Source organism: Chinchilla lanigera, unplaced genomic scaffold, assembly GCF_000276665.1.
Source record: "Chinchilla lanigera isolate Chin_1 unplaced genomic scaffold, ChiLan1.0 scaffold00071, whole genome shotgun sequence".
NCBI lineage: Eukaryota > Metazoa > Chordata > Mammalia > Rodentia > Chinchillidae > Chinchilla > Chinchilla lanigera.
This window is the reverse complement of record NW_004955472.1, coordinates 955,211-974,345: the sequence shown is the minus strand read 5'-3', so window position 1 is coordinate 974,345 and position 19,135 is coordinate 955,211. Positions and strand designations below refer to the sequence as shown.

The 19,135-nt window shown below is 41.6% G+C and overlaps 1 protein-coding gene across 4 annotated transcripts in view; it reads left to right on the top strand.

Moving 5' to 3' along the window:
- Positions 1-19,135, top strand: part of LOC102011979 (protein unc-13 homolog B) — a gene marked incomplete at its 5' end in the record, with an annotated part of 149,550 nt that overhangs the window by 45,197 nt on the left and 85,218 nt on the right. For all 4 annotated transcript variants that reach the window (XM_013522966.1, XM_013522967.1, XM_013522965.1 and 1 more), the window contains 2 exon segments: positions 1,354-1,588; positions 17,547-17,861. In XM_013522966.1, the coding sequence (XP_013378420.1) occupies positions 1,354-1,588; positions 17,547-17,861 (550 nt within the window).

Genomic DNA, 19,135 nt, shown 5'->3' with positions numbered 1-19,135 from the left:
ACCCCACCCCCCGGTACTGGGAATCGAACTTATGACCTTGCGCTTGCCAGGCAGGCACTGTGCCGCTGAGCTAAATCCCCAGCCCACCTCTTCCATTTCTACTGTGCGGTTAAGTCCTTATCTCCTGCCTGAGCAATTGGAAAGTCTAATCTTAATTAAGGTCTTCAGAAACCTTTGCTGCCCACAGTTACCTCGACTATCTTTTAAAATCACTAATATGAAGAATCTCTCCTCCGCTAAATGCATCTCCTTTGGGGAATGGTGAATGTTTCCTTTTCTCATTGTGAGCCGGATAGAAACCTGGCAAGAAAGGACATGTGGTATCTTGTTAATCAAGTGTATGGAATCAGATGTGGCCTGTGTATAAAGTAGTCCAGATAAAGGTTGAGCTCCTTTCCATGCACTTTTTTTTTTGGGTGGGGGACTTAGGCAGGCTGGCCTTGAATTCATGGCAGTCCTCCTGCCTCAGCCTCCCAAGTGCTGGGATCACAGGCGGGCATGTGCCACCATGCCCAGGTTTCCATGTACATTTTTGATTTGCAGAAGTGGTCATTTTAGTTAACATCAAGGGAAATAGCCGCTCAGTAGTTATTGAAGAAGCAGAAATAACTTTGTAAAATTTTAGTGATTACTATTAAGTAAGAGTAATCACTATATGGTAGTAGTGGCATTGTCAGCAGAACCCCAAGTAGGTCTCTCAGCCCGTGCTCTAGGTGGGAATTCTGAGCCTAGAATAAAGGTGCTTGGCAGGACTGTTGGAAAACCTGGCATTGTGGCAAGACAGGGAGACCGCTGCTGTTCTCAGTTGCGTCCAAAGCCTTTGGCCTGACTTCTGAGCCTTAGCGTTAACATTCTTTATTTCTAGGACCAGCTCCTCATGTGGGACCTGCTTGTTTGGTTTAGTGCATACATTTTAACATCTGAAAATGCCAGGCCAACTTTTAGTAAAAATTTGTTTTCTAAGATAGGGAAGAGTGATTTTTTTCCCCCTTCTGCCCTGTTCCCTTGATAATAGTAGAGAACAAGAATTTATTTGTGATGTTTAAAAATTTAGGATTATGGTAACTAGAGACACAGAATTCCAGAGAATTCTGGGTTGGGAAAATGTAACTTGGGGCTCTTCTAAGAATCAGCACTAAAGTGAAACCAAGTGTCTGGTCTCATTTGATAAGGAGAGAGACTGTGAGCTATTAATCAAGACAGCTCTGCATATGGCTTTGAGGTCACCGGGCTTGTGTGCAGGTCTGCTTGCCCTTGTTCGCGAGGTCCAGGCTTGTGACTACCTGAATCAGAAACAGAAATTCCTGAAGAACTAAATAAACCTGGGATGCGTGGACTGTGCTTACTCTACAGCTTTTGAAGACCCTGATAGTGCCGTCGACGACCGCGACAGTGACTACCGCAGTGAGACCGGCAGCGGCGCCCCACCTCCTTATCACACGGCTTGCCAGCCCAGTGCCTCTGTGCACCAGTTTCCTGGGCCGGTGCGGCTGCCACAGCAGCTGCTGCTTCAGGGCAGTTCCCGGGACTCTTGGAATGACTCTGTGCAGAGTTATGACCTTGATTATCCAGAGCGGCAGGCCCTCAGGTGGGTATTGAGAGCAAAGTGCTTCTTTTCCTAGTGTCCAGGTCCCACGATACAACTGACAAAAGGATTTGAGTTCTTTCAAACGAAGTGGTAGTGGCAGAGTAACAGTAAGGTGGGCCAAGCTGCAGTTACTTTGTCTTCTTCTCTTGCACACACTCACACACATCTCCACCAAGAGTACTTTTTATGGTTAGAGATTCTCAACTAGTGTGGACATTTTTCACTTGGAGTCGATGGCTGAAAATAGACTGCTGTCCCCCCCGCCGGCAGCTAAGTGATTTTTTTTTTTTTAATACACTTTCACCATGATTTAAAAAAGGAAATCACAAATATTACATGTTCGGTTACACCTGCCTGTTTTATTTCTTGGGAACTTCATGAAAAACCAGTAAGATCTCACTATCAGATTTAGCACTTTTGCTGGAACTTGGTTTTAATTTAATTTTATTAAATATGTGGTTGAAAATTTTAAGGTACAAAACAGCATACATTAAAGAATCTCCCACCCCTGTTTTCTCCCTCTACTGTATTACCTTCCTGTCCCTTCGTTCCCTTCCCGTTACCATTTCATATGTATCCTTCTGTAGACTGTTGTTACGTATTTGTGAGTATAAAGGAAAACATTTAAATTTGTGTTCCTCCATTTTCCAGTGTTTTAAAACAGTATTTCAAACTTAAAGAAAATTTGAAGAAATAGCCTGATGTGGTGGTGCATGCCTGTAATCCCAGCACTCAAGAGGCTGAGGCAGGAGGATCGCAAGTTCAAGGCTATTTTTGGTATACAGTGAGTTCAAGGACAGCCTAAATTATGTAGTGAGACCCTGTCTCAAAAACTAAAACTAAAACCTGGAGAAATAATAAATGAATGACCATATTTTTAGTTCTTATGAATAACCATGTTCTTGTCACCTAGAATTCAGTTGTGCTGACCTTTTATGAGTTACACCTCCTTCTCCATAATATATACCTGTATTTTACACCTCCTTCTCCATAATATATGCCCACGTACACCCATATTTTATACCTCCTTCCCCATAGCATATGTCCGTATATGCGCATACTTCATACCTCCTCCTCCATAATATATGGGCATATACATGCATATTGAACGCCTCCTTCTCCATAATATATGCCCATATACATGCATATTTTACACCTCCTCCTCCATAATATATGCCCGTATACATGCATATTTTACACCTCCTCCTCCATAATATACGCCCGTATACGTGCCTATGTCACACCTCCTCCTCATAATATATGCCTGTATATGCACCTGTGTCACACCTCCTCTATAATATATGCCCATAGACACGCCTATTTCACACCTCCTCCTCCATAATATATGCCTGTATACACGCATATTTCACACCTCCTCCTCCATAATGTATGCCCATATATGTGCAAATTTCATACCTCCTCTCCATAATACATGCCCATATATGCACCTGTGTCCCACCTCCTCCTTATATGCCCATGTATGTGCCTGTTTCACACCTCCTCCTCCATAATATATGCCCGTATAGGGCATATGTCACCTCCTCCATAATATATGCCCATATACGTGCATATTGTACACCTTGTCCATAATATATATTCATATATGCACATTTTTTTTTTCCTGAGCAATTTGACAATAATTTGCAGATAACATGTTACTTTTCTGGAAAGTACTTCGGTATGTAACTCCTAAAGAAAGCCTTTTTAAAGTGCATTTCCTCGGGGCTGGGGATTTAGCTCAGCGGCAAAAGCGCCTGCCTGGCAAGCGCAACGTCGTGAGTTCGGTTCCCGGTACCGGAGAAAAACCAAAAAAAAAAAAAAAAAAATAAAGTGCATTTCCTCTCCTTTTGATCTAGGATCCTGTCAAGAATCACAAGACATTATATTTGATTTTTTTTTTTTTTGTATTTGATTTTCCTATTTTCTTAGTCTTTTTTAATCTAGCAAAATTTCCTTTCTAGTCTTTTTTTTTTTTTTTTTTTTATGGTCTTTTCAGGTTTTTTTTCCTGATTGTTTTTTCATGTCTAGAATCAGTTTAAACATTTTGGAAGAATATTACATAGGGAAATGTTTCCTTCATTCTATTCAGGAAATACATACTTCATCTTATTATTGGTGATGTTTAGTTTGATGTTTTGGTTAAGAAACTTGGTATATATTGTATTACTGCAGTATAAAGCTACCTTTGTTGTTTGTAACTAATAATATCTGGGGTGATACCTAATTTGCATCCTCATCCTATAACCTTTTATCCTAATTTGCATCCTTTCCCAATAACCTTTTATCCGGTGATTTTTCACACCTATTGATCCCAGCCTAAATCATTTATTTCTTGGTTGGAGATTAGTTGCAATTTAACTCAGACTTGTTTTGTTTTATTCTGTTTTGTTTGTTTGTTTTGTTTTGTTTTGTTTTGTTTTGTTTTTTGGTTTTTCTCCGGTACCGGGAACCGAACTCACGACGTTGCGCTTGCCAGGCAGGCGCTTTTGCCGCTGAGCTAAATCCCCAGCCCCTTGTTTGTTTTTCTTGAGACAGAGTTTCTCTATGTAGTTCAGGCTCATCTTGAACTTGCTATGTAGTGCAGGCTGACCTCAAACTTGCAGTGCTCCTCCTACTTCAGCCTCCCTAGTACTGGGATTATAGGCATGGGCCACCATTTATAAAATTCACCAAGCCATAGGATGATCTCATTTTTTTTCCCACCTCAAACTACCATATTGGTGAATTTTTATCGCAAGCCTCAAAAGGCTATCTGCCTGCTAGACAACATCCTGTCCAAGTTTACTATCACCTCTGAAAATGCTTTGAGTGAAATTTCCTCATCTGTCATCCACAGCATAAAGTTTGTACTGTATTGTGCTGTTTTGTTTTGAGAGACGGTGTCACTGTGTAGTTCAGGCTGGCCTTGAACTCACACAGTATAGCCCAGGCTGGCCTGGAACTCATGGCGATCCTCCTGCCTCAGCCTCTGAGTGTTGGGATTACAGGCATGTGCCAACATGCCTGGCTAAAGTTTGTACTGTTCTTATATGGAGTCTAAAACGAAACACATTAAGAGTCCTCGTGAAATTGGTGCCCACTCCTTGATAGTTTATTAATTGAATGCTTGCACTTTTTTTTTTAAACAGACAAGGTCTTGTTATATTGCCTAGGCTGGCTTGGAACTGCTGGACTCGTGCATTCCTCTTCCTCGGCCCCATGAATAGCTGCAGCCAGAGGCACACGCCACCAAGCACGTGGACGCTTGCATGATCTGCTCATTTGTGGTGTTCTACTTCCTCCCCCTCCACTGTGCTCTTAGTTTTTCAAATTTTCTGTTATCACTCTTTTTATTGGTTATGCAGATTAATAGGTTTCATTTTGGCACATTCATACATGCACGTACCTTTAATAATTTCTGCCCCCACCACCCCTGCCCCAGCCCTCTTCCTAGTTCCACATTTTTTGGAGGGGTTCCAGTGTATTTGCGCATATCCATCCTTCAGTTACCCACTTTTGTGTCCTCTTCCCCCACATCCTTTTTCCCTTCATCTTGTCTGGTAGTCTCCCTTCTACTTGGCATCTTTTTTAGATTATATTGTTCCACTTTAAGAATAGAAATAATAGCAAGAAATAGTTTTCTTTTGGCTTTCTTTCCCTTCTATATTTGCAGGCATTAAATGTGCAGGCCAGGAGCTGGGCATGGTGGCACATGTCTGTAATCCCAGCACTCAGGGAGCAGAAGTAAGAGCATTGCTGTGAATTTGAGGGCAGCCTGGGCTACACAGTGATTTCTAGGCCAACCTGAACTACAAAAAGATCCTGTCTTAGAAAACAAAACAAAAAGTGCTGGCCAGCAGTACTAGTGGCACATCAACCTAGGTAACTATATATTCTTCCATTTGTAACAAATTATAATTTACCTAATCACTACCTTTCAGTTTTGATTATTTCCTGGGTTACTGCTATAGTAAGTAACACTTATAAGAGCATTAGTGATACACTTTAAGTTGCAAATTTTTTTCCTATTTTTTTCTCTAGTTATTCCATATAAATTAAACTTTATTATATCAATATATGAATCGAGATTGAAAAGTAAATATTTTGTCAAGTGCCAGCCAGAAAAAAACCAAAAGGATTTTGGTTTTATAATAGACTTTTTTTTTTGGTACTAGGGATCAAACACAGGGGTGCTCTACCATTGAGTTACACCCTCAGCCTTTGTATTTTTTATTTTGAGACAGTTTTTTTGCTAAATTACCCATTCTGGATTTGAACTTGCAGTCTTCTTGCTTTGCCTTCTAAGAAGCTGAGGTTATAGCAATGTGCCACCTGCACCTGAAGTTATAAACATTTTAAACAATATTTTGAAATGATTTCTCCTTATTACAGCTGCATTAAAAAAAAAAAAAAAAAGAACATGGTTGAATCGGATTTCATCACTCAACCAAATGCACTTTTACTTATTGAATCCAACTTGGTGGATTCCAGCACTTGGGAGGGTGAGGCAGGAGGATCACCAAGAGTTCCGAGGTGGGCCTGGGCTACATAGTGAAACCCTGTCTCAAAACAAAAAAGAAAAACCTGTTGTATCCAGAATAACAGGATGTTTACATAATTTGAGGTTTGACAATAGAATTGGACTTCGTTAGATATTACTAACCAAAGTATTTCTAGTGTTGAGGCTGTTTTACATTCTCATCCCTGAGACACAATACCTGACACCCACAAGTTAAAGGAGGAAAGGTTTATTTTAGTTCATAGTTTGTACAGGTTTCAGTCCATATTCAGATGATGCCAAGGCAGGGTGGGTGGCAGGGGAGAAACAGTCCATGGCATGGCAGGCAGGAAGTAGCAAGTAGGGAGCCTCCCTTCCTCTTTTTATTCCTATTTTTTTTCCTCTGGTACTGGGAATGGAACTCACGACCTTGCGCTTGCCAGACGGGCGCTGTGCTGCTGAGCTAAATCCCCAGCCCCCTTCCTCTTTTTATTCCATCCAGGCTACAAGCCTGTTGCTTGGTGCCACCCACATCCAGAGTGGGCCTTTCCATTCCTTATACCCAGAACCGTGCTAAACCAATCAGTGGACTAATGTAGTTATCACACCCCTAATTCAGTATCACGCACCTGTGAACCAGCCACCTGTGAACTGAAGTCCTGCCTATGAGCACATGAGGCTTGGAGAGGGGAACATACAGATATAAGCCATAAAAGAGACAAATTAGGAAAATACCAGTCTTATCTTAGAAGATTTTAAGTGACCAGTTTGATCTTGTTTTTCTGTTAACTAAGTAAATGCTGTTGGATGTTATATCTATAAGAACATACTGAGTTGATAAACTTCTAATTTGTAGGCTCTGTTCTATGTAGAAATACAGGAAGCAATCTAACATAAGTGAAAGAATGACCAGCCATCTTCTGTATTTGTTGATTTAAGTTAAACATGTAGCTTCTGCTGCTGCAATCACTACAGGGAAAAATATCCATTTCACTATGATCCTCAATATGTATAGCCTTTGGATTTCCCAAAGAAAGTTTACAAAGCTTTAAATAATTTGCTGGTTTTGGTAACATAGCAAGTTAATACTTCTGATAGTTAAAAGTTATATTTGTAATGAAATGATTTTTTTCTTTTAAAAATATGTTTGGACATATTCTTGTCTATACAGCCTAAAATGTAACTTTCAGCACATTAATAGCTTGTCTTCTTTTTAGACTCAAACATATTTAGTTTTCTTTAAATCTCTTAATGTGTTTCCTTTACAGTTCTGAACTTTGGCATTGCAAATACGTTCTAGATATCAATAAAACATGTTTAATTTTGTTTCTTAGAAAATAAAACTAGCAATAATAAATGGGAACAAATGAAAGATTTAAAAATCATTATTAAAGCTGTTCCTTTTTGATATAGAAAAACTGACTACAGTGAAATAATGTTAGGAACAGGTGGGTTTCTTTTTCGTATTTGTTAGTCTGAATGTTGGTTTTATCAAATTGGTGATTTTATTATTCTAATCCTGTTATTGAACAGGGGCTCAAGCTTATACCTTGTTTCTTCCTTTTCCTTGTCTCTCCTTTTTTCTATGTCTTGCTCTTGCTCCAATCTTAACCTCTTACATCAGACAAGGTACAAAGCCTAAAAATGACAAAATTAAGATTATTTCAGCTTTTTCTGATGTTAACTCTGAAGAGCAAGAAGATATATGTGAGGAGACAGAGGGAAAAATATCACAAGACTTTCTAGAAAATAATAACATAAACTTGAAGGAAGCAGAGATAAAAGAAATTGGAACCCTTTCAAAAACTGATAAACAAGAACAACCAAAATACAACTGGGAAAAGATACCATCTTGTAACCGACAAACAGAACTGTCTCCTACCGTTCATTTTGACCATGAATTTGAAACATCTGTACTCTCCAGCTACCATCAGAAATATGATACAATAGATAGAAGAAAAAAGAAACCCTTACATAGTCATTTTGAAAATAGTGAAAGGAGACAGTATGTTGATAAATCTAACAATAAGACTAACTGTAAAGATACCTATATTGATACTGAACATTACAGCTGCCATATTGAAAAGAAGAAACAAAATTACCCAGCTTTGTACCCCTACAAAAATGGATTTGTGGTTAAGAGTGGCATGTGGACCACTAAGTTAGAAGGTCATGATTATGACCTACGCTGTTGTTTAAGGAACTGTGAAAAGTCATCTGACCCAAATCAGTATGTCCCTAATTTTACTCCATTAGATATTCTTGAGTATTCTACTAGTAGTACTTCTGAAGAACTCATGGATTCTCCCATTTCTGAAGAGCAGGAAAGTTTACTGTCACCAGCATGGCATCCATCCAGGATTCACCATGTTGGAGAATTTGCTGATGAATATTATGTTTCAGACCCAGCATTGCCATTACAAAGGATGAATTGTAATATAAACACAGTTGGAGACCTGTCTGGATGTTCGCTGCGAGAGACCACCTCTTCCTCCTTTGAGGAACCTAAGGAGGACTATGTTGATACAATGGATGAGCTTCAGTGTTTAGTAGAAACAGTGTCAGAATATTTAGCAGAAAAGGAAGAGGAGATTAATAGATTCGGTGCTGTTTCAACAGCTAAAAACACAAACAAACATAAAAGAACTGTTGAACTGAATAACGCAGAACAGAAAATGCCAGAGGGTCAATTGCCACCTTTATCTATTTGCAAGGATGACAAGGCCCAGGTCACATCTTTCCCTGAACTTAATGGAGTAAAATGTGCTATTGGTTCTTTATTCACTTCACTCACAGAGAAAGTGGGTTCAGGCACAAAGCATCTTACAACTTCTGTGGAAAAACTGGTTCATGTAGTTCCAGAGAAAACAGACACTCTTAATCAACCAGAGACAATTAATTTGAAATCTAGACCCAGAGCCAAGTCCGTATCAGAGAAAGATCTTTCCCCACAATCTTCGTTACCCTGTAAAACACTTGATGGTAAGGATATTGGCAGGGACTGCAGAGCTCCTGAGAGTAAGCACATGGGTAATAAGATTGGCATTTTAAACTTGCAGGATGCAACAGAAACAACTGGAAGGAACTCAGCTGCACAGAATCAGAGTTCAGTTATAAAGTCTGTTTTTAGCATGCTGAGTCCCCTAAAGCTTCTTTCAGAGAAAGAAGAAACCAGAAAAGATGACCAGAGCCGGACCCCAAGAAGGAAAAGCTTGCTTGAGTGTGGTTCAGAGTCCAATCAAAGGGACGCCACCCTTGGCAATCACAGTGGTGGTGCTGATGCTTCAAATAAGCATGATGGAGGAACCACAGGAGAGTTCCAGATGTCAGCAAGTGAGGATTTGTTGCCTTTCGAAAAGGCAGATGGACCTTCAAAGTTAGCAGGTTACACAGGGGAGAAAGACAATATTGAGGCTGTGTTGGAAGGCAAACCCTGTGAAACTCTAGGTCCGTCTCTATCTCATCAACCAAAAATTTGTGCCGAAGACACTTCAGGACATGTTTGTGTAGCTGGCAGTAGAGCTGCAAATGAAGAGGCTTCCTCAAAGCCTGTAGAGGACAACAGAATGACTGGTGATGATGATTTCCTTGAGCCTCTCAGAAAATCGTTCAGCCAGTTTTTGTTCACTTCCTCTAATGAGACATGTTCAAAGGAAACTTTGTCAGAATCTGTGAAAAGTGACCAGGTGGAGGAAGATGGATGGGACAGGGGCGCTAAGAAGGATGGACGTTCCTTTTCGTTTACTGGAAAACTGCATATTCCATTTTTGAGCATTCACAGCCATTCTGAAAAGCAGCAGAATTTAAGAGAAAAAGGAAGCATTTTTCCTTTGTTTAAATTTCCTGTCCCTCATAGTTCTGCCTGTGTTAATGGCCAGCATTTTCACGACTCAGTAGCAACCACTGATACAGAGATTGATGGAAATTGCTGTGAAGATGCGAAACTTAGTTCAGTGAAATCTAATTCAGTTCCAAATATTCATAATGACCTAGGGAAATTTAGTAGTATAGAGGAATTTAATAAGAATGACCAAATAAAGTATCCCCAAAATGCCAAACTTAGTTCAGTGAAATCTAGTTCAGTTCCAAATATTTGTGATGATCAGGGGAAATCTGGCAGTACAGAGGAATTTAATAAGAATGACCAAATATATTGTCCTGAAGATGCCAAACTTAATGTAGTAAAATGTGATTCAGCTCTAGACGTTAGTAATGATTTGGGGAAACTTGAGAGTATAAGGAAATTAAATCCAAGTGACCACACAGCAGTAGAAGGTTGTGAAAGAGGTACCTTAGCTGTCCATGGAGTTGTGACTAAAGAACACAGAACTTCAGCTCTTTCAGGAGAAGATAAAAGTCTTGTGCAAGTGACATTTTCAACAGTATCAAACTCTTCATTAGAGTCCATTTCAAAACTCACTTTGGTTAATGACATTAATGAAGACAAAGTTATAGATAAAACTTCTAAAAGAAGAATCCAAGGAGGCCTCTTTTCTGATCTGTTCAACAGATTTTCTTCTGAAAACTTGTCTAATCAACAAGAATTAAATTTGAAAAATGATGAGTCCCATCACATGAATAGTACCCCAAGTTTACTACTCTCTGGAATATTTAACTCAATGTTGAATAGCAGCATGAATGACTGTAAACCAGGTGAACCAAAGTTCCTATCTTCAGGTGACATAAAAAGTATGAATGGAAATAAGCATTTATCCTTGAATGAGGTCCCTGCTACTTCATGTGCTGCTTCTGAGAACCAGAGGAACCAGGTTAAAAAACAAACTTGTAGCTCCATATCAGTATCTAAAGAAAACATACCACCATCTCATGCTTGGGTTGATAATCATTGCTGCCCTCCTACATGGAAAAACCAGGAAAGTGAAAAGAGCTGTCCCTCTTCTGAGAGCAGAGTACTGCACTGTGCTCCCAGTGTGGAACAGGGGTTCTTCGAGAAATCCGCGGCTAAGAAGCCGATGCCAAACTGTATTTCTGAGGCAAAACTACATGAAAGTTCAAACACATCAAACTTGCCTGTACTAAATACTAACGTTTACAGTAAACCAAGCCATTACCAGGTATTTGAAGAGATGAACAGTCCTTTCTGTTTTGAATGGGACACTGACATAAATGATTTCTCTAAAAACTCCATAAAATTTCAGCCAATTTATTATTGGTTGAATCAAAATACATTTCCTTCAGCGGATGGTTTCTTGTGGCCTGACTCAGAAAACCCAGGAATATATTTTTGCCAAAAAGATCAAAATCAAACTATTATGGATTGGAGAACAAATCCAAGCAGTGTCATTTGGTGTGATTTACCATATGAATCATCCAACCAGTTAGCATTTAATGAAGATTACTTATTAAGAGGTGATGCGTGGGCAGCTAACCCATTATATGGAAGTTCTGGTTATCTTCCAGTTAATGACACTAAGAATTCACTAGAAGAATTGCCCATTGACTTGAGTTATTCTTCACATTATGAGAAAACTACATGTTCCACAGTTGATCAAGAATCATCAAAAATGGATGAAAACTTTATTTTTTCAACTTTTGGTTATGAATACCACGAATGGTTGTCGTGCCTTGAAAATGGAGTCTGGTGGCCCTCAGAAGATGGGGATTATGGGTATTACATGTTTCATGATGGTCAGTATATTTATTCTCTCCTCACTGATTCTACTGGGGAATATGCATATTTTCTTATACCTGATTATTATTATCAAGGGTATTTGAATTATGATTTACAGACAAATGATCTGTCAGGTGTTATGTTAGATGACAACATTATTTCTACCCCTAAATTACTTGATAAGGAAGATGGACTCTTTTGGTATGTTGAAGAAGAACCAGTTGATGACCCTCTTGATTTATCTGTGGACTTGCCAAGAAGAGAGGGGCCATTATATTTAAATTTAGGCACTTTTTCACAAATGCTTGAAGAGTCAAGTGTTGGCCAAAGGGACCAACCATTAGACTTTTCAGGGTATAATCCTCAAAAGTTTAAAGGAGATTTTAGATCTTTCAAAGAAAAGCCCTGTGGTTTTAAAGACCTTGAATATATATTGGATCTGAGAAAGCAGCCCCAAACTATAGGTAATCATGTCTTAAACAGAGATAAAATTACAGAGAGAGATAAGAACCAGCGTCTGGCTAATGATACATCAGTTGATCTTTCCAGTTTTCACTGGCTTCAGTCATCTTCTGAAGAAACTGCCTCTTTGGTTCATCCTGAAGGTACGACTAAAGGCTCACAACAGGCAGAAGAAACATCATTAGCGAACACAGTGACTCCACTGTTTTCTGTTTTGGGTGCCTTGGTTGGAAGTACTTTGCATTTTGGTAAGAGTGAATCTTTGGAGACTTTGGTAGTGCAGAAAATAGATCAACAGTCAAAATTAGCAAAGTCCACAAATGATGATCTTGAGTCATTAACCTTGGATAAGCAATTACAGAGTGATTCCCAAAAGGAGGAAGAAAGTTGTCTTAATGATTCAGAGAGAAAGACAGTGTCCAGCGTTGAACAACCAGAATTTACTAAGAACATGAGGCAGAGATTCCCCTTACGTAGAAACATCTATGCGAAAAAAGAAAGTTTGTTAAAATCTGGCTATCAGGTAAGTCAAACAGCTCCTCAAACCAAGTCAGGTATAGAAGATGATAAAATCGTTACAGCTGACTCTGTGTCAGCTTGTGCTGTACCTCAGTTTAGTAGGAAAGAGTGTAGAAACCATGAACTTCCTCAAGACCAGTCTTCTAAAGAGCCCGAAAGAACATTATTTAAAAGTGCACTGAGACTCTTTGGTCAAGGAGAAGCATCTTCAGTAAGTCTGGTGCCAAATGAAAAACAGTCATCTGGGTTTTTCAGCCTCTTTAAAACCCAAGTGAATAAAGAGGAGTCATCAAACTTGGAGAATGGTAATAAAAATGAAAAAACATCATCTCAAGAAAAGAAAGAATCTTCTAGTGTCTCAAATTTTTTTGGTACTCTTGGAGATTTCTTTAAAACCAGTGTATCTCCCATTCCGACAACTGAAGTTGTGTCTGCTTCTTCAGTGACTGATAAGGATGAGGTCAGGTCAAGTCCTAATCTTGTAGAGGAAACCAGTCAGGGTACTGGGAACTTTCCTCCTAAACCAGTTTCCTCTAAAGGAAAGGTTAGAGTTAGAACCCTGAGCAAACAGACTACTATTGATGACAGTGGTCTAAGGCAACCGTCAACTGGGGAGATCCCGAGTGACAATTTGAGTGAAAAAGAGGGACATTTCAGAGACTACCTCCCTCAGCAGTCAGCAGATCTTTCTTTTCAAAGTAGTCTCAAAGAGTCTTCCAGAGATTCTTCAAAAGAAAACAGTGGCACCACAGTGATGGAAGCTCCAAGGAGTAATGAAGTAGGTCTTGATATTCCGAACAGAAGACAAAATGAACAAGGTCATTTTCCTGACCAAGACCAGAGCTTTTCACCCGCTGCCACATCCTCATCTCAGCCAGAGCTGCCGACCAGAAAGAGTATATTTTCTTTTTTGACTAGATCTGAAAATTCCGAGAACAAAGCCTCTGCTACTCTACCCAAAACCAAATCTCAGGCAGAAGGGCTATTCACACTTCCTTCTTTTTTTCCCACTACTAGCTCAGGCATCAAGAAGGATACTTCTCGTAGTAGCTCTGCTTTTAGTTTCTTCAGCTTGGCCTTTCTGGATGAAAAACAGCAGACTCCTAGGGAAAAACAAAGTCTTTCAACTGTTGCTCCAGTGACTTCTCAGCCCTGCAAAAAGCCAAGTGTTTGTGTAGACACTAGTGACACAGTGACTCTGAAAGGTTGTAGTGGTCATGGAGATAGCATAGCCCAGGAGGTAGCGGATGAACAGCAAGTGATCCCTTGTATCTCCGTTAACAACCCCATCGAGGTTACCTCCCTTGCGGATGAGGTCAGTGTAGAGAAAATTCAGGAAGAACTGAGTTCCAGTAATGAGCCAGAGACATCTTCAGATTTTCAGATAAATCAGTTGCAAGAAGATGTTGTTCCTCCTTCACCAAAATTTCAGGAGCACACTGAAACTTTCCTCATGGACGAAGAGGTAGCCCTGCATAAAGAAGAGGCTTTCAACTGGAAAGCCTTTTCCAGTGGTTCATTGGTAAACTCTTTTTCTTATGATAATCATTTGAACAAAGAGCTCAGTGACCAAAATGAAACATTTACTCCTGACTCCTTGAACTTGCCATTCGAAGAAGCCTCTGATAAGATCACACCACAGACTCTGGAGTCAAGTGCTGCCTGTCCAGACCCGGCGGGTGGAGGGCCCCTCCAGAGCCAAGATGCAGGTAAAGAGGAAGACAAAACAATATTGGGCTCGAAAGTAGAAATGCTTTCAGGATTTGTGACCAAAGTAAAATCGTTCTCCGAATGTCCTCCTAAACCTTTCTCTGGACTTCTCTCCTCTCCAAAATCACCAAAGAGAAGCTCCTTTTTTTCTCTTTCTTCAGAGGCATCACCTCAGCCTCTCAAAGGTGAGTTGCTTAGAATTTTTAGAAGTCCCAAGCCAGAGACATATAAAGAACCACCTGTAGCTACTTCATGCCTTCAAAATAGCTGTTCCAGAGATTCTGTAGGGTTGGTACCTCCACAGAGTTTATGTGGGGAAGCTGCCTCTTCAGGACTCAATTCTGACTCCCCTGTCAGCGATTATGGGATGAATGTGATTGGTGTAACATCAAAATCAGATGCCTTAATAGATGATCCCAAACTGACCATTGAAGATGAACAATATAATATTCCTGAAATTAGCCCAAGACCCCAGGGTTTTGACACAGTTGCTACGCCTTCTGTCTCCGAAGATGACACGAGGCAAGGCATGCTGTCTCTGAGTGATGAAGGAGACATGGGGTTGTTGCAGGGAACAGACACAGAGGCATCACTGGAAACAGAGCAGGGTCTGCTACCGACACAGCTGCATCCACATTCCGCTGAGACTGCTGAAGAGCTTCTTCCTCCACCTCAGCCAGCTCCTCCTCTTGATCCAGAGCCAGCCTTTCAAAGTGCCGCCATGAACAAAGACTCCTTGGAACTGCATGTAACTAGTTCGCTAGAAGCCAGTACCACGCAGTGTCCTGAGGCAAGTGTCAGCGAGAGTGCCATGTTAGAGACCCAAGGGTGCGCTGCCCACTCTCTGCCAGAGCAGCCTGTGCTTTGCACCAAGGAAAGCTGTGGGACACTTCGTGCCCAGAAAGGTCCACCTGCAGTCCCTCCGGAAGCAGAGCAGCCAGGACCCCATTTTGACAGCCCAAACATGGCTGCTTGGCCAAAGCTGCCCTTCTCATCCTCTGCTGCTGACTGTGGGAAGACATTGAGCTCTTTCTTTTCTCCACCTTCCTCCGCTGGCTCCGCTGGCAGCAGAGCCGCAGAGACGGGCTTAATGTCCAGTTTTAAAAAGTTGTCAGCTCTATTTGAGGGAGGTGGTGAGGCGAAAGGGAGTAAACTGGAGAGTGATGCAAAGGTAGGATTTGGAAAGAAACCAGAGCTTTCATTTCCATGGCCGAAAGAGAACAAAGAGAACCCTGAACAAATGCCTAGAGAATCCTCCCCTGCAGTTTTGGTTATCAGCAGCAACCAGGACCTGAACTCCAGCGAGGCTAACAAATCTTTGAAGTCGTCTCAGATATCTGGGGCCAGAGATGAGCCGGCTGAGGCCAGTACTCAGCCTTCTGTGACCCGTGAGCAGCTGGAGGCTAGGCCAGGTGTCTTCGCTCATGGGCTTTCAGAGCCTAGAGAAAGGGAAGGCCAGCGGGAAATCTCAGCATCTGGAGAACACTGGGGTGCAGAAGGCAACCTCTCTAGTTCCACCTGCCCTTCAGGAAAACCTGGGGAAGAACACAGAGCTGTCCCAGAACTACTTCACCCGCCAGAAAAGCAAGTAGAGGAGGAGGTGTCCGCTCATGCCAACACCGTCTCACACGTGCAGCAGCCTCCTGCTCTGAGTGACGTCAGGGACCCAGTGACCAGCGAAAGGCCTGTTCTCAACTCAAGCATCATAAATGGTTTTAAGGCATTGACCATTTATGATGTAAACAACTTAGTGGTAGATTGTCGTAGTTGCTTTTTATCCAAGTATATCTTTCCTAGCACTTGACATTCGTGTTAATTAGGGGTTAAGTAACAACTAGTTCATGGGTGGGTATTTTCGTTCTCTTCTTTCAGTTTTTGTTGGCACAGGAGTGTCCTGCTTAAAGGAAAAGCTAGGCCCTGAGATGTAATCACTCTGGTTTGCTTTTCCTTGTATAAAGTGGAATGGAGAAGGCAGCACAGGAGGAGGCAGCACATATTTATGTGGCGTGTGTTTATTATAACTGGATAATTGGATAGGATGCCTCCTTGGGCCTTCAACACTTACAACTCGTAGATGGGGAAAAACCTACTTTGCTTTGGTTTTCCAAGTCTTCTAAGATGCTTCTTCCAGTGGCAATAATGGTATTAAGTAAAATACGAAATGTAAAGGATAACTTACAATAGTCTGTATTCTATATCCTATTTCGTATGAATTTGTTTAACTTCTGTGGTATCAGCCTCTAATCCCAGGGTATCGCAGTGCTTCACGTGGAAGAACTACAATAAAGGACAGCCCTGAGTTTCTGTGTGACATTACTCAAAGCAGTTATCAGTCTCAAGGGTAGTAAAAGGCCGGGATTGATGTCTGGTAAATGCTTTCTGTAAAGTCTCACAGGATCTCAGGACTACCCTTTGCTATTGTTCTTCAGTCTGGAGCATTATGCAAGGTCCACCTGTGGAAGATAGTGTTACTTCCCCTGAGAACAAGTACCATACAGCATAAAGAATGTTACTTTGATCTGTGTCTCAGACACGTCCAGAGGAACTAGGATAGGTCAGAAGCTGAGAGACAGACACAGACACAGAATAGCGACGTGGTACTGACATGTGATAGTTTCCATTACTTCTTCCTGCGGATGACTAGAGATACATAAAGGAACACTCTGCTCTCCTTCGCTCATGCTGAGGTACAGACGTAACATTTACAGTTGTAGAGCAATAAATGAAGACCTCAGTTTATTAACTAATAGCAAAGGGGAGTGGGGTTCGTTTAGTCCATTTTACTATGTGGAAATTAGAGAACTAATTGTAGCCACTGGATAGGTTTCTTTAGAAGACTGAATAGAGAATTTTAGGAATAAGCAGTAGGCTATTGTAATATTCAATCCTACTCACAAGTAGCTTATTAAGATATTCTTTAAAGTCAAGTGCAAGGCTGAGGTTAAGTGCTGTTAGCGAATCCAGCCTGTTGTGCGTTTTCCTATCGTGTTAATAGACACTAATTTTTCTAGGTTGTGAAGTGTGGTCCTTGCTTTCCTAGGAGCCTCTTGTTTGTGATTACTGCCCTGATGTAGTGGTTGTCCCTGGAGTTGTCCGTGCTTGTGTCCTAGTCTCTGGTTTGCATTATTTGCTCACCTGCCTTCCTCTCATTCTCACAGCCCCACCGGCAGTAGTAGGTGCGGCTCTTCCTGCAACGTGAGTCAGGGGAGCTCTCAGCTGAGTGAACTAGAGCAGTACCACGAGCAAGAGGAGGACCGTCATGAACAGGACTGGCTTCACTCCCGCCACAGCTCTGGCAGCCTCTCCAGAGATGGCCAGGCGGGCTCTGGAGAGCAAGAGAAAGCCCTGGAGGCCGGAGGTGAAGCAGGTGGGGGAAGAGCATGTGAACCCAGGGAGACTGCAGAAGATGTGGCAGCCCGTGCTCCCCCAGCTCTGGAGCTACGCAGGGACCATGCTGGAGGCCCCCAGGAGAGGTAGGTGATACCTCACACATCCTCAGTACCTGCTCTGTGGTATTACTGAATGGTAGTGCTTCTCATTTGTTTCTCTGAGGCTGCGTGTGGTAGGGGCGGAAAGAACCACACTCAGCCCTGCACTGCTTCCTTTGAATGTTGGTATGATTGCCAAGGTATTGTGGGGGTCTCCAAAGAACACTTGGGTTCTTTGGAGTTTATGAGCTGCAGTGTTCTAGGATCCCTTGAATCTGCAGTTCTTTTTTTGAGACAGGGTCTCATTATGTAGCTCCTCAGGCCAGCCATGAACTCACTACAATATATAGCCCAGGCTGGCCTCCAACTCTCAGCAATCCTCCTGCCACAGCCTTTTGAGTGCTGAGATTTCAGCTATCATGCCCGGTTGAGTCTGCTGTGCTTGAGCCCACACACTGCAGCCTCTGTGTGTAAAGTGACCGGCGTGCTGCAGGGGGTGTGTGTGGTCGCTGGCTGGATTCCTGCCCTAGCAGTGTTTTCAGTTCCTTTGTGAACATTGTTGTTTTGAGAGAAATCAGAACAGAGTTAGAGAATTGATTTGCAGGATGCATTTGACCCGCCCTTCCCTGCCTGCAGGGTCCAGTGGTATGCTTAGCAATTTCCAGCCATAAGAAGACAAATTTGAAACTTGCTCTTCCAGCAGTCTTATAATGGAGTTCAGTAGAGTTTCAGTGTGGTCACTGTTATTGAGCTAAATTGGTTAGAGTAGCAGAGAGGTGGGTGCACAGCAGGTCTCAGTCTTGGTGCTGACCTTTGGGGTTGATAATTCTTGTGGGGAGCTAGTACATGTGTTTCAGGGCTTTTAGTAACATCCCTGGTCTCTACACTTGTTACTGGTAGCAGCTCCTGCAATTCTTTCCAGCTGAACATGATGGCACATGCCTGAATCCTACCACTTGGGAGGCTAAGGCAGGAGTATCATGAGTTTGAGGCCAGCTTGGGCAACATAGAGAATTCAAGGCCAGCCCAAGCTGCATAGAGAGACCCTATCTCAAAAAAGAGAAAAAAGAAAGACATGGAAAGGAAAAAAAAAAAGACTTTCTTCAGATACTGTGAGATTTTCCTTCAGGGGTAAATTTGCCTCAGTTGAAAATCACTGGGGGAGAATGGTAAGGGCAGGTGTAACTTGGCATTCTCAGATCTCAAGGTCTGGTAGATAATAAATCTACCGTGAAAGGATCGTGAATGCCAGTGACATGGTAAAAGTTAGGGGATGGTTGGTGCTTTTCTTCCATCACTGGATTAGTGCATAAATCACA